This window comes from Camelus ferus, chromosome 6 (assembly GCF_009834535.1).
Source record: "Camelus ferus isolate YT-003-E chromosome 6, BCGSAC_Cfer_1.0, whole genome shotgun sequence".
NCBI lineage: Eukaryota > Metazoa > Chordata > Mammalia > Artiodactyla > Camelidae > Camelus > Camelus ferus.
In genome coordinates, this window is record NC_045701.1 from 61,718,217 (window position 1) to 61,741,439 (window position 23,223).

A 23,223-nucleotide genomic window follows, 5' to 3' on the forward strand; every position below is an offset into this window, starting at 1 on the left:
AATCAAAGTGTTCAGGAAATTAATGATTCCTTAGCTTCTTCGGATTAGCCTTCAAATTCTGAGTCCAACAACCCTTTGCCGCTTACCATTCTGAGCTTGTTCTGTAGGCCTGCTGTGAATTGTAAACATTTCCATTACTGCTGCTTGCACGGCTCATTATGTCCCAGTTATATATTAGTCGACCATACGCACTATAATTTAAAAATCATATAATTGTCTTTATTTTTAAATATTCTGTGATTCAGAGGTTTCACTCAGCCTGACAGCCCTTCCTCCTACTCATCCCCATCCCACCTCATTACTCCAATTAGAGGTTTGACTGTATGTTACAAACACACGCTTGCAGACGGTAACTCCTGTGGACTAATGGAATTCAGATTTAAAGCCTGAGAAGCAGCTATAGGAAAGGCATCTGAGAGAAGAATTGCACTTGAAGGACAGCAACTCTATGGCTGGCTTAGTTAACGCTCCCAGGAAGCCTGGCCCAGGAAGCCTGGCCCAGCGGGACCTAAATTTGGTGTACAGGTCTTAAAAAAAAAAGAGGCTTGGGGGATGGGAGGAATTTCAAGAGCACAAGAAGGTATTAACGAAAAAAAAGGGTATTAACATCACCACAACTAGGCCTTCACGTCTCGCCTAAAGAGTCTGCTATGTGCGCCACCCTCTGCAAAAAAATACAAATGTATATTTATGTATTTACATCAGCCATAGGGATAAAACAGCATAATTATATATCAAAGTCCATGAAGATAGATATTTATAAAGAATAATGATCCAAAAGTCATCAAATTTAAATTGTTTGAGGGGGGAGGGTATAGTTAAGTGGTAGAGCGCATGCTTTGCATGCATGAGGTCCTAGGTTCAATCCCCAGTACCTTCATTAAAATAAATAAGGAAATAAAAAAACCTAATTACTCTTCTCCCCAAAAATAAGAAAAATTGATTAAAAATTAATAAAATAAAGTAAAATTTATTTTAAAAAATTTAAATCAATTGAATTTTTTAAGGGAAATAGGGTGAATGCTTCATTAAATATCATTACTCCAGTTCAGCTGAGCATCGGGCAGGGGGAGGAGAGAGGTTGCCTCTAGCCCAGCAATGATGGGACACAGTCCCCACCAGCTCTACGAAAGAACCACCACTAAGACCAGGCAATAAATTTCACTTAACAGTCATTCCACTGAGGCTCAGGGAGCGCACACCCTGCACCAGACACTGTTCTGCAGATAAACACTCAATCTCGGCCCTCAAGGAGCTTCCACTGTAACTGGAGGAGAGAGAAAATAAAGAAATGTTGGGTGGTGATAAGTGCTAGGGAGTAAAAGAAAGCTAGCCAGAGATGGGTAGGAAAGAACGTTATTTTATGCAGGGATATCAGTGAAAGTATCTCTGAGAATGTGTCATATAAACAGAGACCTAAAAGAAGTGAAGGAGGGAGCCATGCAGAATATTTGGCAGGGAAAAAAGCAAATGCAAAGCCCTGAGGCAGGAGCATGTCTAGTGTATCTGAGAAACAGCAGGGAGGGAAGTGTAGCTGGATGGGATGAGTGAGGAAAAGCATGATGCAAGATGAGGTCAGAGAAAGGGCCACAACGTGCAGTCTTGAAGCCTCACAGGGAATTTGAATTTTACTCTGAATGAAACAAGTAAGCCAATGGAAAGTTTAGAACATGACTGGACTTCTAGTTTGTAAAGTTTGCTCTAGATGCTGTGCAGAACACAGGGGCAAGGGTGGAAGCAAGGAACCTATTAGGAGGCAAAAGGTGACAGTGGTCTGGACTCAGAGGTAGCACGAGAGGTAGTGAGAAGTGGTGAGATTCTACAGATATTTGAAAAGAGAGATATTACTCACTGAACCAAGAGTGGAAGTCCTCAGAATATCTGTGGCAGACTGCAAAAATGGCCACAAATCCTTTCCCTCCTTGATTTCATGCTATTGCAGTATAATTTTAGAGCCCCTCCCACAAAGAGGTGGAGTCTCTCTCCACCCTTGGGATTTCAGCGCATTTGTAACTTGCTTTGGCCAATAAGAGAACAGCAAACACAATGCAAGAGATCTGAAAAGTACTTAAGCATTTATACTTGCCCTTTCTCACTGCTTTACAGAATCCCACAACCCACCACATAAAGAAGCCCAGGCTAACCTGCTAAATGTTGACACTCACACAGCCCAGACACCTCTGTAGCCACAGCCAATCAACAGTCAGCCAACCATCAGATATGTATATGAGATCACTATGAACTAGCCAACTGCAGATACATGAGTGAGCCCAGCAGAGGCCAGGACCATCACATAGCTGAGCTGAACCCAGCCCAAGTTGCCAAACCACAGAAGAGTGAGCTAAATAAATGGCTGTGTTTTAAGCCACCAAGTTTGGAAGTGGTTTGTTAAACAGCAAAAGCGGATTCAATATCTTTTTTATCCCCCAAATCGAAAGCGAACCACCAAGCTCTCTTGGTTTCTCTAACGGCATTACACAAATACAAAATTTCAATTCTAAAGTCAATTGATACAGAAGAGGTACCATGTTGATAAGCTGATTAGAAAAGGAGAGAGCACAAGTTGCAAATTACTGTGTAGCTCATTAAAGTGTGATGTGTGACAGCCAGGAGCTGAGTTCTTCCTGAAATAAAATCACCAAGGTAAGAATCTCAGAAAACTGTAAGAATAAGAGATTTCACACCAATAGAATATATCTTGCCAATGTCCTATACAACATTTCTGAAAATTATTAAGTACTTTATCCGCCTGCTAAATATCAAAAATAATGCTTTTCAAGGTTATTGAGATAGATGAACAATAAAAGCTCTTTCCTTACAGAAGAGAAACCAGTTGTATGAAAGAGATCAAGACCTGAAATCACTCTTCCTTGACTGATACAGACAGACAGGTAGATAGATGATGGGTAGATGGAGGATGGAAAGGTAGAAGGACAAACACACATGCATCAAATAATATTTTGAATGTTAATTACTTTGAGTATAAGTATGCTGTATGGAGAGACTCCCATGTGTATTTCCTCACACTACAAATGAGTTTCTAAAGGCTTAATCTGATGATTTCAATGTTAAATGGATCATTTTATTCCCACTAGCTTGCTTACTTTCATTAGTTTGGAAAACAGACACAGGACTATCCTTCCAGCTTTTAATTAATTTTTTTAAATGTCAAGGTAGAAAGTGAAACCCTCCATTCGTATTCCCCCAAAGATAACGACTATTAACAGTTTCTTTGTATTTCTTTCTAAACAATGTCTCTCTTAAAAGTTGTATCTGACACTGCATTTTTCAAAACTAAAACATTTATCATTTTTTCAAGCTACCCCTGTGAATCAAGTAGAATCCTCTGTGTGTTCTAGCAGAGCTTTCCAAATTCTATAAAAATCTAACATTCGTATTTATTATATGCCAAACAACTTGATTTCTGAAATAGCTCATCTATTAACACCAAAAAAAATACAACAGCAGTGAACGATTCCACTCTTCCTCCAAATTTTTTTTTCTAAAATTTGAAACCTAAGTATTTAATGGGTGGAGGAAAAATTACCTTTTTTGGAACTGAAACAGAAACTGTTTAGATGGTTAAATGAAAGCACTTGCCAGAGTTTATGGGCTTAGTTTATATTTGACGTGTGGAAATGGGTCTTTGGGAAGATAGGAAATTCCTGGAGACAGAACCTGATTACCTCTGTTTCTAAAGCTCTACTCACCAAATAAAGGCCTCCCAGGGTCACAGACTAGTCTATTCCGACTACACACTGCAGCTCCTTTCAAGTACAAACGACAAGGACAGATAGACAGATTGAGTCCTATCAGATTATGCATAGCAAAATGAAAAGCCCAGAAAATGAGGCTGCTAGTAGAAGAAAATCATCCCAAATCCTATACAGATTTTCAAAACTATGAACCACTACGTGTGTTCTTCATGTTACTTAAAAATTTAGCAAACCACATCAAATCCTCACACCTCTTAATTATATTCACTAATGAAGGGACAGAAACATGGATAACCTAAAATTCACTTCTTCCCGAGTGTGAAGAAAATGTACCGATTGTAAGGGGGTGGGAAGCAGGGGGTAGAAGCTGGGAGGGTTTCCTACTACAGCAAGCAAACATGTCCTTTATAATTATGTTTGCTTAAGGATAGAACTAAAATAAGCTTTTTTAGGTTTCCTGAACACACACCAAACAAAAGTAAGGACAGCCTGGGTGAAGAAGAAAGTCCATCTAAGAGAAAAGAGAAACTACACAGAGGCCCGGAGTAGTAATTTTTATAGCCCTTCTCTCTCATTAATCATGACAAGCCAGAACTCGTGCATCTGAGCTGACATAAATCCCTACAAGGCAAGAGGGGCCAACGGGAGAAAAAAGACTGAAATATCCACTCCCTCCCACAGCTCACTCTTTCACTCTCACACCTCCCCCACCTACCCACCCAGAGGAGACTATACAAACGTGATGCTTTTCAGGTCCTCAGTTCCAGCCCAGTGGAAAGATTTCTACGGTATATTTCAAGGAGTGCAGCAAAGTGTCAGGTTAGTGCCAGCAGCAACTCTGTGAACCAGCAAATCTCTGTTTGGTCTAAAACTGAAGTGTGTCAGGAAACTGAGTAGGTTTTATCGTCAAGGGATATTAGAATTCATTTAATGTTTGTATACTATTTCTGCTCTTCAAAGCTGATCAAATAAATACTACTCAATGAAGACTCCACTAAATTTTGGTATCTGAACAATCACCATATTCATTCATTCATTCATTCGTTCTATAAACACTCATTTCATGTCTTCTGCATGCCAGACAGACACAGCCGGTTCCCAATCACAGCTGAAGACACTGAGGATAAAACCAGAAGAGGAAGCCTTTCAAAGCACTTGGCAACCTTTGATAACCCTTTCAGAGACTGTGCCCTGTCCAAAGCAGCAACATTTCTGCTAACCAGAGTGGGGCAGAATTATAAACATTCGTCTTTAAAGCTATGTTCAGTTTATTAGACAACATAACACAAAGGTCTCTTCATTTTAAAATATATATGTACATTCATTAAAAAAATATTTAAGATACAAATCAGAAAAGAAAAAGGACTGAGTAATGTGACAATGAATGTATGTATGTTCATGTATAACTGAAAAATTGTGCTCTACACTGGAATTTGACACAACATTGTAAAATGACTATAACTCAATAAAAAAAGTTAAAAAAAAAAAAAGAAAAGAAAAAGGACTGAGTAAGAAGCAATATTTTTTTTTTTACCTTTTTTTAAATTGAAGTATACTCAGTTACAATGTGTCAATTTCTGGTGTAGAGTATAATGGTTCAGTCATACATATATATACATATATTCATTTTCATATTCTTTTTCATTAAAGGTTACTACAAGATACTGAATATAGTTCCCTGTGCTATACAGAAGAAATTTTTTTTGATCTATTTTTATATATAGTAGTTAATATCTGCAAATCTTGAACTCCTGATTTATCACTTCCCACCCCTTTTCCCCCTGGTAACCATAAGGCTGTTTACTATGTCTGTGAGTCTGTTTCTGTTTTGTAGATGAGTCCATTAGCATCAAGCAGCAATATTATGAGCCAGCACTGCTTTGTATACATAAAGAATTCCTTTCCTACCTGAAAGGATGGCCTCACTCAACAGGTAGTGAATGCGAGGGGGCACCACCCTAGACAATGTGAATACAATCATGAATGGATATGGTCCCTGACCCCAAGGATGGAAAAATTATGACAACTGTCAATTACCAAGTATCTAGCACGTATGAGGTATTGGTCTAGATATATCACATACACCATCTCTCAAACTAATCCTGCAAGATAGATATTATCACCACTTTACACACGAGAAAACTGAGGTTTTGTCCAAAGTCACCCAGCTTACAAGGAAAATCAGCTGCAATTCCTAGATTTTTGGCTGGCTGACTCACAAACCTATCTTCTTTCTGTAACCCTACCCTGCTGAACATGCAACATTTTGTTTTAATCATCAGTCTCCCTAGCTTCCCAGCTACCTCTGTATTTCTGACCTGGCCATAGCTCTGCAGGGCCAGAAGTAAACCCACTTGCCAAAAAACTAAGCAGGGAAGGTGAGGGGGGTGGGGCAACACAGAGAAGGTAAAACAAATGTCAAAAATTTCTTTTAAAGGGAACCCTCCTACACTGCTGGTGAGAATGCAGTTTGGTGCAACCACTGTGGAAAACAGTATGGAGATTCCTCAAAAGACTAGGAACAGACTTACCATATGACCCAGGAATCCGCTCCTGGGCATATATCCAGAAGGAATCCTGCTTCAAAATGACACCTGCACCCCAATGTTCATACCAGCACTATTTACAATAGCCAAGACATGGAAACAGCCTAAATGTCCATCAACAGATGACTGGATAAAGAAGAACTGGTATATTTATACAACGGAATACTACTCAGCCATAAAAACCAACAACATAACGTCATTTGCAGTAACATGGATGTTCCTGGAGAATGTCATTCTAAGTGAAGTAAGCCAGAAAGAGAAAGAAAAATACCATATGAGATCACTCATATGTGGAATCTTAAAAAAAAAAAAAAAAGAAAGAACATAAATACAAAACAGAAACAGACTCATAGACATAGAATACAAACTTGTGGTTGCCAAGGGTGGGGGAGAGAAGGGATAGAGTGGGAGTTCAAAATTTGTAGATACTGACAGGCATATGCAGAACAGATAAACAAGATTATACTGTATAACACAGGGAAATATATACAAGATCTTGTGGTGGCTCATAGTGAAAAAAATGTGACAATGAATATATGTATGTTCATGTATAACTGAAAAATTGTGCTCTACACTGGAATTTGACACAACATTGTAAAATGACTGTAACTCAATAAAAAAAAAATCTCTTCAAAAAAATTTTTCTAAACAAATGGGAGGGGGAAAAATGTCTGGGAATTGTCTCAAGCTTTAATAAAGCTGAAGTCAAACAATATAGTACACAACTAGAGTGACTTGCCTTGACTGAAGCCTTCGTTTTTCAGTCTTTGAGTCATTATTTAAATCTTTGGGGTAAAAAGTTAAAATTCAAGGTAGGACCGAAACATCAGCATCTACTAGCTCAAGGAGGTGGATAACTTTGAAGAGAGAGCTCTTTTCTGATTGACATTCCAATCCGACTACACTTACTGAACTCTGAACTGCTAGCAAGTTTTTGAAGCCTTGGTTTCCCTCATAATATACCTACTTCAAATACATGCACATGTTGCCTTTAAGAATATTTTCATTCACAGTCACTTATTTTATTTGAATTCATTATTTCTCAACAGAAACTGTAGACGTATCAATAACAATACACACTGTCTTGAGATAAGTATAAGAAAAGAGTGGTTTGGACATGGTAATGACCATAACTTCCCATGGGGAGATTAAGGGAAGAAAAAAAAACACTTTGTAGGTCTAGGACAGAATAAAGACTAAATACAGGTATCACTGCTAATCAAAATTACACATGCACAACAAATCCATAATTTCAGTTCATAAAAATAGATTTAGGTAAAAACTCACAGATGAAGAAAAATTTCCAACACATGAATTTCATATTCTAAGTCACCTGCTCCAAAGATACTTCAGCAAAACTCGTAGCAAACTCCTTAGAGTTTTTCTGTTTTTTGTTTTTAAGATTTTTCAGTGTTCCCACTAAATGAAAGATGTTAGGCTGACAGCTATTTTCTATCTGTCCAGGTAGCATTTACCAACGACTTAACTACATTTAGCAACCACCTACAGTCCCTCCTGATGTTTCACAGAGACAGGGTTCAGTGTCATCACACACACGCAACTCCCCAACCCACCACCACCCCGAAGCACCAAACACATCAGCTGGGGAAGACAGGTGAACACGATACTTTAGCATCCATCATAACGCAACCCAGCTCACACCTGGCTAGACTAGTCAAGTCCACGGATTCAGTTGGTTTTTTGGTTTTTTTTTTTTGACAGCTTCCAAATGTTACTTCACTCAAAAATTCATTTTAAATGTTCTTTAAAGTTCATTAGCAAATGGAATACATGGTAATATATTATTTCACCTAAACAATTCAGTCTATGGATAGACCAAATAGATTTTAAAAAACAAAACACCCACTTCCTAAACATAGTATACAAAAATTTTTAGATCATCCTTATGGGATCCACTTGAAACCGAAGCCTTAGGATACAGACAATAAGTACTATTTATAAATAAATGATAATAGCAGCAACAGCAATGACAAAGGTAGCTACCATTTATATAAAACTTGCCATGATCTGGGCCCTGTTCTGAGCATTAACTCTACCAACCCATTCAATCCTCAAAACCACCCTGTGGAGGAGTCCTTGATCTCTCATCTTTTCCAAATGGGTCAAAAAAAAACATCACAGCTATCTCATCAAGAAAGAGGCAAATAACTACTAAGTTATCCTTGCATTATTTGGAGAGAAATGAGTATCAATCATTAACTGTGATGACCTGATGTGAAGAAATTACTCTCTTAAGAGACAGTACAGAATAAAAAAGGAGTATCTTTCTAGGCAGGTAATGTATGTAGATGAAGTGTCCTACCTACTTAACATGTAAAAGTACTCCATTAAGTAAAACTGTAAAGAAATATAATTTCACTAAGATTATGTTAACATAAAATATAGATTTGTACTCACAGGAGTGCACGCTGTTTGCCTAACCATGAGATGATTCTAAAATCATTTTGAAATTCATTCACCATTAGGTACAAGGGTGGTCATTTAAGCCCTGACTGTCAAAAACTCTAAACTTTACAGTCCTTTTATTTATTTTGTTAGACTCTCCCACAGTCAGAGTCTGAGATAATGATGCTTTTTCCTTATGTAAACCATCGCAAATCCAGCTCTACTTCAAGCCCTGGTACTGAAAGCACTCACTCCACTCAATTTTCACCACCCACAGAACGCAGCACCAATAATGCTCAACAATGTAAATCATAATAGCTCGGGAAATTTTTAAATTAGCAAGTGACAAGGAGGTGGATTCAATTTTTAACTTCATTCAATTTGTCATGTTTAAAATACTTTCAATTATTTATTTTTCCCAGTCTTCACAGTAACCATAACACTCCCAACATTAACTGCTTTGCCTAACTGTGGTTTTACTGTTGCTTGCATTCTCACTTAAAGAACTTCAACTGGTGCTCACAGTAATTCTAGCTCTCATCTTCTAAATCTTTCTTTTTAATGAATTAAATCTATTGTATTATGTCCCCCTCTATTCCAAGCAGCAGTTCATAAAAGTGAATTAAAACGCATGAAAACTTAAGATCACGCACTTTAACAACACAGTGCCACCTATAGAGCACGCAGCTGGACCTACAGACAGATTATCTTTAGTTTTAAAAAGGCTTGCTATGTCTTTTAGATTTTGTACATTTCATGTGTATACTCTGAAAGTAAATTGGTAATAATTTTTAAAAAGCAAGCAATGATTAAGTGATTTGTTTTCAAAGAAACCTCAGTATCATGACATGCACATGCTACCATGACCAAAAAAAAAAAACTTTTTAAAATTCCAACTCCAACAATAAGACTATCTCAAAGTAATTACAATGCTATTAATCATCACAAAGAACCAAAAAAAATGTAAAGCATAACACAAGAATATCTAAACATGAGGGGAAATATTCCTCACGACTGGGTAGGAGGTTTATGAGTGATTTATATATGCTGTCATTATATATTTATGGCTGTGTACAAATGCCCTTAGGACCAACGACAAACTTTAACCTAGCCTGGATGATTTGGCCTGACAATCTAAATAGTCCCGTCAGTCTCTAACCTCCAGCTACAATGGCCTTTTGAGAAGAACCCGGTTAACCTTCTTTTTTGCTCATCACCATGTTCCTAGGACAGTGCCTAGAACATCACATTACCCGGTAGAAATCTGATGGATGAATGAATGAATGAACCACACTATCCAGTAGAAATGTGATGAATAAATGAATAAATGAACTGAATTACATGGCCCACAGAACAACTTTTAAAATGAGAATTTAAGGCCCTTGGACAAGACTGATTTAGCCAGGTCACAATCAGACTCCTTTCATAGCTATTTGCTGCATTCACACTTTGAAAAACATCTGCACACAACTGATTTCATTCAAGTCTCACCATAATTCAAGAGTATGAGTACAGGATCTACCACTCCTAAACCCAGAGGTATTTAAAGTACATCCCATTTCTAGGATACACCACTAAACCAGAAAAGCCTAAATAAAGACCACCATTAGTTGAAATACCTTTTACAATGTTAAGATATAAACTAAATACAATAAAATATAGCTCTATCCAAAATATTTAGAGAATATCTAACTCTAGGTAGTAAAGCACAAAGTTTTCTCAGCAGCCAAAGGTTACATCAAGGCTCCTCATACCTGAAAACTTACAGAAAGAGCTCCCCCAAGATTTAGCCGCATCCCAGATTGAGGTTACTGAGTTTCAGAATTTCATCGTAACTGTTACTGATTAAAATCTTTAAGCTTTCTTAAAGTGAAATGAACTTTATTTCTAGGTGACTAGTTATCATTAAAAACATCAGTTAGCTATACCACTTGCGGATGGAATTGAATAGCAAACATAGTTAGAGGCATGGAAGAGGATGGAACAGAGAGTAATGAGACTTCCTTTCAGAAAGTCCCGTGGATCGATCTGCTTTCCAGTCATTTTGACTTGTGCTCACAAATTAGGGAAAAACACCAATCCTTCTGATTCATCACTATCTTTCTGAAAAATTAACTTGATGAGTCAAAGGTTGAAATTGCCTTCTGACCTTCAAAAGAAGCTTCATTTTTTGCTGAGTGTCCCTGACTTCAAAATAATCATTCAAAAAGAAAAGTGTCACATGCCCATAACGTGCAAGGTGCATGCTAGCTGTGCTTTCCAAACCACTACGGTAAGAATGTAAGAGAGCTACTTAGGAGCCTGAACCCACCCTGAACTCTCACTGTACATCCTTATAAGGTACAGCAAAGAAATCACCCCCTCCATTTCCAGATACTGTCTTCTGGGCATGCTTTGGTGAAAGGCTAATTCCAAAGCTTTTATCTTCCTTGTTAGAAGACAGTACTTTTCCTGAAATGGTGGTAAGTTTCAATTTTCTCCATGTTCTTTTTAAGGTTTTACCATTTTACTCTAAACAATGTTCCAGGCACTAGTAATTGGGAGCTAATTACATTAAAATGTAATATCACCTTAAGATAAAAGTCATGCATGGTGCCTACAGAAATGGATGAACTTTTGCCAGATCTCTTCCCTCACAACACCGTGCGCTCTGGAACATGATCCAGGGCCACAGGAGTGACTCAAACAAAAATCAATGGCAAACAGAAAGACAAGGGAAGAAATATTTATCATGCGACTGACCACACATTGGCAGTTTGCCCACATGAACTCAAGGCTCACGACCACCCTGGGAAGTATAAGTCCCATTTTACAAAAGGGAAAACTAAAGCTCCAAAGAGGTTAAAATAACTATCTCAGCAGGGGAGGGTATAGCTCAGTGGCAGAGTGCATGCTTAGCATGCATGAGGTCCTGGGTTCAATCCCTAGAACCTCCACGTAAATAAACAAACAAACAAACCTAAGTACTCCCCCTAAAAAAAAACTGACCTCAATTCACAAACTTAGGGTATCACCTAAACTTAAAAGCCATACATTTTTCTACAATAGTCTCCAAAGATGGGACAATGAACGGTACAAAACACCACTGCCAGAATGCTACCAATTTGCCACACTCTAATTCCCCATGGCTGACAAGCCCTTATAGTAAAAGCATTTGAGTCCCCTAGGGGTACAGAGAGGCATCCTCCCCTCTCTGCGACCATGAGGGGCCAGCTCTCCATCCTGTCTGCCTGTTGGTGGCGCAGCCGGGCCTTTCGGAGGAGCTGAGTCTGAGGCCTGCAGCTCTTCCATGACTTTTCCCCATCACCACCTGCCATCCACAATGCCAGTGCCAGCCTGGCTGCTCCCCACTTAACCTCCGCTTCTTCTTCTCATCACTTCAGTCTCCTCATGATTGTCAGGGGTCTTACAAGAAGCAGCAGGATGGTTCACTTAGTAAGTCACCCCAGCACAACATGGGAAAGACGGCCATTACCTCCAGTGCTTACCTGTGTTCATCTCCCACAAATGCACACAAGGGAGAAGACCCTGGCTTCAGAACCAGGCGGCTTGGGGTCCCAATGCCAGCTCTCTCTGCAGGAATGGCCAAGGCCCTCACCCTCAGTTAACAGCAAAAATCCCTTGCTCTTGGAGTTACTGGGAAGCTTCAAAGCGACACCGATGGTACATCTCTGGGGACATAGCAGAACCAACAGATACCACTTGTCTTCTCCTTCATTGGTTACTAAATTATTTCTTCAGCAGCAAAGATAACCTGAGTTTTCCCTCCTGACTTCTTCTAGATTCACAGCTGCTCCAGAGAAAACACTATTTTATGGGCACACTCAGTTTTACCAATGTTAGTTCTATTTACCCAGCTTAATTTTTCAAATGTTGCTAATCAAAAATTTCCAAACAACCACACCAGAGTCATAGAGTAACTTCTATCTACAAAAGCCCTTTAAAATTCTGTTTGGTATCAAAAAGAATTAAAAATCAGAAGAGACCTGTAGGAGAAACCTCTTGGTATGAGATATCCCTTCTACACAGAAAGAGATTTTATGACAAATTCTCTTTGCTCTGAGTGAGGAAACTGACACCCACCACCCAAGGCAATGGTTCCCAACGTTGGGGAAACTCCTTTGAGAATCTGATGAAAGCTCTCAACCCTCTGCCCAGACAAATGTCAATCTGCACAGAAACACAAAATACTGCCTGGAATTTCAAGAGGGTTAAGGGCCCTCTGAAACCCCCCATCCACAGCAAGATAAGAGCCCTCAACAAAGAACCACCTATGATACTCCTTCAACTGGCAAAACCCCCCCATTCAGATTTTTGCTTCTTTGAGGTGCAAAACATTCAAAAGCAGGGACAAAAACCCCAAGAAGGTAAAGAAAGAAATTTTCTCATTCAACTCTTCACATCTCTCTCTGGCTCAAAACAAAATGCTACAAAATTAACAAGGCTGAAAACCTGAAGGGAAGGTTCTCTCTTTGAAGCAAACCATCAAAACAGAGGGAGAGTATTGCTCAAGTGGTAAGAGTGCATGCCTAGCACGCACGAGGTCCTGGGTTCAATCCCAGTACTTCCTCTAAAAATAAATAAACATAATTACCTCCCCCTCCCTGCCAAAATAAAAATAATTAAATAAACAATGATAAACAAATAAATAAAATATTTTTAAAAGAATTCATTAAAATATATACATATCAAAACAAAGATGTGCTCAGGGCTAGTGTATGCACTGGGGATGTGGGCAAGGGAAAAGGAGGTGTAAAAATTAAGTGGAGGTATAAAAATTAAGTATTAGAACATCTACACATTTTCTTTTTCAGTATCAAAGTTTTTAACTTTCAGCGTTTGTGACTGTTTTTAACGCACGTCATATATTCATATAATAGCACATTCGTACAATCTATAACCAGATATCTGTTATTTTTACTGCTAGGAGTAAGCAACTACAAGAGAAGTTTGCAGATCCTGTCCTAGTAGACAACTTTCAAAATAAGTTTATCTAAACAATAATGTCACCTGGGTAACTCTCCACAAATGGAATTTCCCTTGAAAATAATGACATTAGCCACCTTAAGTTCTTATTCTTGAAATGAGAAGTTGGTTTCAAACTGATGTTGACTAAACAGTAATGCTGAGATGTGAGATGGTTCCATAAGAGCTAGTTCTCCTTTTTACTTTAAAAGTCTAATTCCAGCTGCTCTACATATGCCATATTTTTCTTCTTTAAATAGAAATAATTCACATAATGTCTTAAAGACATAAAAAGCAACTGAAAAACATTGGTAAGCATTTTCCATTATGCAGTTTTTCCTATAATTGTAATAGTTAATATTCTTCATCTCCTGCAGTGCACCCAGCACTGAGCTGAATGTTCTACCTGCTTGATGACACTTAACCTGACTCTATGAAGTGGGGTCTAATGTTCTCCCAATTTTGGAGATAAAAAAACCAGTGCTTAGAAGTCACATAGCTGGGAATGGACCAAGATTTCAAACCTAGGTGTGTGTAACCTGAGAGCCTCCAATCTTACCTCAGAGAGGCCAGCTGCCTCCCTTAGGTAGTGTATGTGGCATACAGTAGGTACATACTGTTATATATTAGGTAATAATATAATACTTTTTAATTAATGTTCTTTTATGCATAATTCTATTGTAACATAAAATTAAGATCTGTTTTTATAAAATCTTCAAATACAAAAGGTAAAAAAATATTTTTAAGTAGTAAAAGAGAATGCCATTATTGGCAAACGAATCAAAGAACTACTTTAGTTAGCCTTTTTGAAATATCTAGACACTTTACTGTTCTTTCTCAAGCACTACAAAATCTAATTAATAATAAGAGCTAACATTATTATAAAATAGAAGTTTTAAAGACAAGAGAAAACTTGAACATAAAACCCTGCTCTGAAAGTTATTATAATATTCAGACATGAATATCTCTCTCTTAAACTATATAAAGAAAGGAAGCCTGGTGATATGATCAGCCCATAATTCAGTTCCCAAACACCAGTAAAAAAGAGGCATTTCACTGTACTTAACATCCTAACTTCTGCAAAATTAAAAGTAACAAATCCCCTAAGTAAAAGGAGTAACTCTTAGTCTGCCATACATAAAATCTACTCCATTCTCTTTCCACAAGATACCACTTTTGTTTTTAACCTGAAACATGCAGAAATACCAGAGCACAGAGCCACCCTCAGCATTTTAAGTGAACACTCAGCAAATTGATCCTTTGAAAACAAAAAGTCTTCATTAAACAAGTTTGTAATTTCATGTAAATCACAAGTTAAAATAAATTTGCATGGCTTAGGTTTCGGGGAAAAAAATTTAATATTCAGGATGGGAAAATAAATGTCTATACTATTATTACTAATAATCTAGATGTTGTCTACTATCAACGTTCATTCATTTACTAACAAATACTTACTCAATGCCAACTATGTATGTGGCACTGCTCTAGACCCTATAGATAAGACCAAGCCAGGTTTCTACACCAAAGATTAGATTCTAATGGGGGAGGAGAAACAGATAACAACAAATGAACAAAGATAAAATAATTTCAGATTATAAATACGATGTAAGAAACAACAGTGACAGAAACTTCAAAAAAGACTATCTTTAAAAGTCATGAGGGACAGTCCCTCAGAAGGTCCCCTTTGAGCTGAAATTTGAAGAATGATCCAAAGTTAAGAGAAGAAAAGTTCTAGGTAGAAAAAGACCACCTTATCTTATGAGAAGTTTCATTTAGCACCTTAGTATTTTTATGTCCTGGCTGGGTTACATCCTGGAGAGACCCACATCATGATGAATTCTGTTTAAAGCCTACAATATGTACTAGTAAGTAGCCTATGCACGTGTGCACACATAAAGCTAACATGATACCCAGGAAAAACAATAAAACAATTTCCAATCTCTTAGTCTAAGCCAAAAGCTCTTAACTCTGGGGAAAGAGCAGGAATGGTGACAATCTGATGAAAACAATGAACCCTGTTCCCCCCCCCCAAAAAAAAAAAGCACATACACAGAAACTTTACATGTAATTTTAAGAAGTTCTTAGAACTCTAAGGCCCATCCACAATGCACAGACTCCATCCCAAAAACATCCATGAAACTTAGGTCAAGAGCTAAGCAATAATTATCACACTGAGATGTTATGAGTGCAAGCTGCTACCCTGCTTTTAAATGATTCATAAATCAGGAATGCTTACTCTCAATTTCTTTTGGCCCACATAAGACTCTGTATGGGAATTTTCTCTATGCTATAGAAACAAACTACTAGGACATACATATTAAAAAAAAAAATCCCACCTAAAAGTGAAGTAAATACCTCTTTACTACAACTAGTGTAATCTTTCACACATGAAAACAGTGTGATTTGAACCTTGGTTTTGTGCAAGATCTTCTCATTTCTTTCCCCCCCAAAAAATATTACATTGCTTCAAAGGCTGCACAGCTGAGTGTTAACACCTATTAACTTATAGACGGTCTTCTGGTTCAAAAGCAAGGCTTATGATTATTTTTTAAAAACCATTCACACATACGTACACACATTCACAACTATAATTTAGCTGTCCGACAAATATACATCATTAACGTACGGTACAAACTAGATCGATGGTTCTTAACCCTTTTTTGATTCAGACACCCCTATGAGAATCGGAAAAACTGGATTGGAATTCTCCCATTTTAAAAAAAGTGGACATAAGCATATAAAGTATGCATATAATTTCAGGCTGCTGAATGCATTTCAAATTCAGTCAAGGGCAGAAAGAATGTCTATACCTACAATACAGGAATATTATGACTGGTTGTTTCTGGGAAGGGGAACTAACTAGGAAAACTAAGTTGGGAGAAAGATTTTCCATTATACAACCTTTTGTATCTTTCGAAATTTAAACTACATACCTGTATTATCTATTCAAAAAATGAAAAAGGTAAAAATAAAAAGCATTACACTAAAAAATGTAGCAGGATACCAACGCAGCAGATGAAAAAAATCTCCAAATAAAGATATTTAAAATAACTAGTCTACTAAATTCAACACATCTGCAAACTGTTTCTTTGAATCTGGGAGTGAGAAAACACTCATGACTGCAAAACTATGCTCTTGCTTCATAATTTTCAGAGAAATTTCCAATTTTGATTCTTTGCTAGGAAAATGTAAAAAAGTCAAATAATAATTCCACATTCTTCATATTCTAACTTCTGGAACCCCAGTTAAATGACAATAGATAGTATGCACTGAAGCTGGCATTGCCACATCTACTGATTATCATTAGCATCCCCATTTGACAGATAAGGAAACCAAGCCTTCAGAAGTTAATTCATTTGCCCCAGGCAACACAGCTAGGGGGTGAGCCAGATCTCCTGCAGGCAACAAAGTACTTGTACCATGTATTTGCCCTAAGACAGCGCAGCATCCCCTCCAAGGAGGTTGGTAAACACTAAAATAGAAAACATCACTTCTTAGGAGATTGCTCCCACTATAAATACAGTTTAGAGGACTAGTCCATCAGAAAAACTGAATTATATCTGCATATTCCTTTACACTACACAAAGCAGATACAGATGAAAGAGGAATTACCCCACCCAATAATTTAAAAAGCACAAAAATTGGTTTTAAATTGGAATTTTTAAGCTCCTTACAGACTGTTACCCTAAAAAATAAAAATGTAAGCTGAATCATAAACCTAGAGATTGAAAAAAAAAAGTCAGAGAATGAGTGTTACAGAAATACGTTACCAATTTAAAGGTTTCCACACCAAGAGGCAAAGACTTTCAGCCTCAGTCATCAAAGTTTTTGGAATGTTTAACACTGACTATCCAAACTATGAGGAAAATGCCTCAGAAACCCACGAACTGTGAGACTAGCAACAATGATGCCACTTTCATTTTAATCCCATTTTCAAAGAGGATGGTAGTTTTCAAAAACATTTCACTCAAATCTAAACTTAAATAATCTTAAAGTTAAAGAGAGAAGAAAGTAAGGCATGGGTAAGGAAATAAACCACCTAACCAGATACGCCTACTACTAACAGTTATTATTATTATTGTGATTATTATTGATGTGTGCCTAAGCATTTATTTTGGCCTTTTTCAGTGACTGACCTAGGTAACTATCAAAGCGTGTTTCATGACCTGCTATGGAGGCACAAAGTAAGCACCCAAGTCTTTACTTCCTTACTAACAAGCACATAAGATACTAAACCTCTACTGGATTTCTCTTATCAGGAAAATGAGTAAGAGTCCTTCAAGCTCAAAAACTTTAGGACTCTCTGAAGACATTTTCAGTAGTACATAAAGATGGAGTAAATTCAAATATCTGTATGTCAAAGTTTATCCTGCAATTTCATTATTGCAGAAAAGCCAGGTCACTCTGGTACATTTACAGAACTACATAGGGGTGTTGCTTTCTGTAGAAAATAACATCATTGATCACAAATTTCTAAAACCCCACCTATTAGAAAAAGAGCAAGCTAGAAGAAATTTTCCTTTCACTTTTATACAGTTCTGGAAGTGAAGAGAGACTTTTAAAATGCTAAGGAGTAGTGGGAGTATTACCTATAAGTCAGTCAAATATTATGATACATGTAATAAACATTCTTATAAGGCAATATACAAAATAAGTGATCATTAGGAACACCTAATTTTTGAGCTCTCAAAAATTACATATTAAAAAGATGGGTTATGTAATTCTTATATGTACACAATTCCCAATTTAAACTCCCCTAAAATTAAAGACCTTAAAGGACATCTTTTTTACTTTATTCTTTAAAGTAACTTCAAAATTCAACTGTAATTTATACTACACCCCCAAATAAAATTAACTCAAACCTTCCAATTTAGTCAAAGCAATTCTACAGAAAATTAAATCAATAACTATCCTTTGGCATGCATATAATTTATTCTGTTTTTTCCTAAGAAAATGGCAAAAAAAAAAAGAAAGAAAGAAAAATTCCTTCTATATTTTCTATTTCATAAATTACTTCCTAAAGTTGGTGAGAAGGCACACAAATAAAAGTCAATCTATTTTAAGGAAAATAAATGTTATTTAACTCTTTACACTCACTATAAAACTCGAGTGAATACAAATTTCTGAAGTCTATATATAATTATACTTTATTCTATATAACTATACTGTTATTTTATAAATATGGAAATCTAGTTTATAGAATGTTTCCCAGAATATTTCCCAGAATGTGCTTACTACATAAGAGTCACTTTTAGTCTGTCTGGAATTAAGCTTATGGGTGTACCTAGTACGATACAATCCTGTTGCTCTCCAATTCTCCTATTTATGCTGGCAAAATACACAAGTTCACAAAAATCATATTCTTGGAGAGCAGAGTTCTTGGAAATTTTTCAATACCACCAGATTCCACTTAAAATATAAGAAAAGAATATACAAATAGCCAATAAGCACATGAAAAGATGCTCAATATCACTAATCATTAGGAAAATGCAAATAAAAATCACAATGAGATACATCATACACATTATGATGGCTATTATAAAAAAAACAAACAGAAAGTCACATGTGTCAGTGAGGATGTGAAGAAACTGGAAGCCTTGTGCATTACTGGTAGGAATGTAAAATGGTGTAGCTACCATGGAAAACAGTATGGCAATTCCTCAAAAAATTAAACATATGATCCAGCATTTCCATTTCTGGGTATATACACAAAAGAAGTGAAAGCAGGAATTCAAACAGATATTTGTACCCCCATGTTCACAGCAGCATTATTCACAATAACCAAAAGATGGAAGAACCCATGTATCCACTGACAGGTGGATAAACAATATGTGGGGTATATACATACAATGGAATATTACTCAGTCTTAGAAAAGAAAGTATGACACATGCTACAACACAGATGAACCTTGAGGACATTATGCTAAGTATAATAAACCAACCACAGAAGAGACAAACATTGTGTGACTCCACTTATATGAGATACCTAGAACAGCCAAATTCACAGACACAGAAAGTAGAATGGTGGTTGCCAAGGGGTTAGGAGTAGGGGTAAGAGGAGTTGGTATTTAATGGATACAGAGTTTCGGCTGGGGAAAACATAGTGGTGGAGGTCCTGGAGATGAGTGGTGGTGATAAACCCACAACGATGTGAATGGACTTAATGCCACGCTTAATGCACACTTAGAAATAGTTTAAATGGTCAAACTTGTGTATATTTTACCACAATTTTTAAAAATGAGACAAGGAAAAACAAAATATTAAAACATGTACCAAATTCTTCTCATGCATGCCTCTTCCATCACCCACAAAACCACATGCTGGCTCTGAGTGTCAGTTAAATTCTAATGTAAATGTTTACCATGAGCCCCAAGAAATTAATATAACAATTAAGTTTAAAATGCGTTACAACACTAAAAAAGTTTAATCTGCTTCCTCAAAGTCCTTTTCCAGATATAGATGCTAATAGCTATTATATGTCTAGTCCAGATTAAATAAATTACTAAAGAAACAAATACAGCTCCCAACTTTGTATTTCAAGCATGATTACTTTTATACTCAGAGAATTTTTCCTTCATTTTTCTTCCAAAGCCTCATAAAGACTATTTTCATTTTGACTAGCAAAATCTTTAGCCAAAATTTTCTCCCCTCAAACTCATACAAGTTCATCTTCACTAATTGGTGGATACAGCATTTTTACAGTAATCAGGATTCATTTCACATCTACCAATTTCAAGTATAAACATTAGAATCTCATTTATGAATCTCCCTCCCTTTAAAAACAAGGTCACATGGGAAAAATAGTAGCTTTTGAAATATCCTAAGCTACATTTTGAGGATGTAGTCAAACTTCAGTTTTTCTCATAATACCTTCTGATTTCACAAACTGTTATAGAAATAAATGTTCAATAACTAGCAAACCAAGTTTTTAAAATTTCCTCTGAGCCACTAAAGTGCATTGTGCTGTTCACATCCCCTTTCTCCTCATTTTAAGTGTTCAGCAGACAAAAATCTACCTTCAAAGGTAGATTCTAATAGTTTCACATTATAAACACTATGTTCTGATACATTTCAAACAATGCTTGTTCATAAACATATATCAAAAAGATAAAAATTAAAAGGAACAAAAAGTACCCACATAATCAAACAAAAGGTAGAAGATTTAATTTAGAAAAAAACAATTCTCATATTAAAAACATATCCTTAATTCATTCCATAAACAAGTATGATCATCCAATCTGTTTTCTATTTGTCAAATCTGAAAACAAGAATGTATATAATCAATTACTGACCATTTTTTCTCGATTTTAAATCAATTCTTTCAAACATAATTTTCCATATGAAAGTTAATGGTACCATCTCCTCTACTAGTTTTACTTCCTGTGACTAAGTCTGTATAATTTGTAGTTGTCACTGCACACAGTATATACATCTAAAAGTCAACAGAAGGAAAAAAGAAAAACACAGACCTAGACATCTTAAAGTTTCCCGGGCATTCAGTTTTTTCTGCTTATCACTGTGAGAGATTCTCCTGATAATAAATCTCTTTTCATTTGTCCACAGCTATTTATTTTAAACCGAGCCCTTTTAAAAAGAGAGTGGGTGTATCTGGTCACACCAGTTACTTCAGGAGGTCTGAAATCTCCCATCCCTTCAATTTGCAATACAGAATTTTAACAAAGATGAAACTCTACAAAAAGAAAACTTATACAGATATAAAAAAAAAAAATCAACTGAAAAGAAACCCATCACCTGGTCATGAGACTTACCTTTTAGCAGCGGCAGAGGTGTTAACTCAATAGGCTTGCCTTGAGACCTAAACTGTGAGGAGCTTTGCGACCTCTTCTGTCTGGCTTTTCTGACGGACTTCCGAGAAAATCCGTCTACTTTATCCACTGATGGAGGAGTAGTTGGTGCTGAGGACATATCCCTACTGAAGAGAAAGAGGTATCATCAACACATTCCTGAGAAGGAAGCACACCTGTGAGTTACACACAAATTCGAAAATTCTCATACACACTATTTATGAAAATGGGAATACGTGAAAAAGAAAGCAAATAAAATCAATTAAGAACACTCATACATTCAATGAGGAAATGTGAAAACTTGGTGGAAAACAGAAGTAACATAAGTACCATGTAAGCGATATTGTAATGCTAACGCCTTGTACTTCTCCCACTACAACATACATTAAAGATGCTCATTCATATGTGAACTCTTCTAAGTCACGTGCTCATTTTCTAACTGCAAAGCTCTTCTCAATTTGAGATTCCTGAAGTAACTCCGGAGCTATTCTGCAGCTGGAAAACTTCCACCAAAACATTTTCCAAGATACTTAATATTATGAATGGGTTCTAGAGTTGAAACCCTTATGGTACTTCAAGAATCTACACCAATGTATCACAGCAAGGTGAAACTTGGAATTTCTGAATTACCTGGACATGACTTTAAATGCAATGTGCTGTGTTAGCTATGATAAACTACACCACACCACAAACGAGGACAAGCTAGATTACTTTAAACGAATACATAAAAGGCATAATTAAAATCATTTCAAAGAAGTCTTCTTTTTGAATGAAACCATCTGAAGTTACTAAAGCTTAATTAACAAACTATAATGAAACTGTGCACCAAAGTTGAAATAAAAACATAAATTCACAGCCTCCACAGACAACCAAGTGAGTTCCCTTTAAGTTCATCATCAAATATTAATTTTCATTCCATCCAACTAATGGAACTGAACAGTTCTTTTGGATTTTTTTAACCTTCTCAAATTATTAAAATAAGGGCTATTTCTTAAAAGTAACAAGCATTAAGCTCAGTTTCATTCGCCAATTTAAACAGATGCCACCATCTCCGTGGCACTGAGTCTCCATGCAAGATTAATGGCAGACTTGAATAGAAATAATGCATATGGGAGAAATGCTGAAATGCAATTACTCACCTGTCATCCCAATACATAAGTGTTTTTTAACCTCTAAATAAAAGAGTAAGGGAGTTTCTTCGTGAACGTGTGAGAATAAAAAGTTACCTGGATTAGCTGGATTCTGGCAAAGTAAAAATAACAAAAACATAAACAAAAAACAAACAAAACCGAGTGATGTTGAGGTGTGGAATTTTGAGGTCTTGTTTGGTTCTCTATTTTTTTTTAAAGTTTTTAGCAATCTATCTAATTAAGCATTAAATAAAATGTGACAGATAAAAAGGAATTGCAAACTACGAATAACTACAGAAGAAGTAAAATCACTTAAAAATGTTCGTAAAGACTGCATTAGCAAGAAGCTCCAAATCACATTTGTATGTTGGAAATTTAGGGACCGCTTTTCCAATCTGGTATGTGAATTACTTAGGTTTCATTTAACCCTCACAACACAAGATTTCAGTAAATTCTGTTTCTGCATCACTTTTTTTGCTTCTTAAAGACAAGATTCTTCATTTCTTAAAATAAAGGTTCTTCACCTCCTATCTCTAAAGATGATTTATTGGTAGCAAAAAAAAATTTTAACCATTTGCCCCTTACGCCCGCGGCCCATAATAAACGTCAAGGATCTCAACCCTAAAGCGCTGCAAAACTGAACGTGCAGTAGCGG

The 23,223-nt window shown here is 36.5% G+C and overlaps 1 protein-coding gene and 1 non-coding gene across 4 annotated transcripts in view; one reads left to right on the top strand and one right to left on the bottom strand.

Moving 5' to 3' along the window:
- The window catches only part of PPP2R5E (protein phosphatase 2 regulatory subunit B'epsilon), a 127,839-nt gene that overhangs the window by 103,484 nt on the left and 1,132 nt on the right, over positions 1-23,223 (bottom strand). For 2 of the 3 annotated variants that reach the window (XM_032482155.1, XM_032482156.1), the window contains exon 2: positions 21,403-21,563. In XM_032482155.1, coding sequence (XP_032338046.1) covers positions 21,403-21,559 — 157 coding nt within the window. In that variant the 5' untranslated portion in view covers positions 21,560-21,563. Of the gene's footprint in view, positions 1-21,402; positions 21,567-23,223 lie in introns of all 3 variants that reach the window. The other variant, XM_032482154.1, reaches the window with a different exon arrangement.
- Positions 809-880, top strand: TRNAA-UGC. The gene has a single exon. It is a non-coding gene; the product is annotated as a tRNA-Ala (tRNA).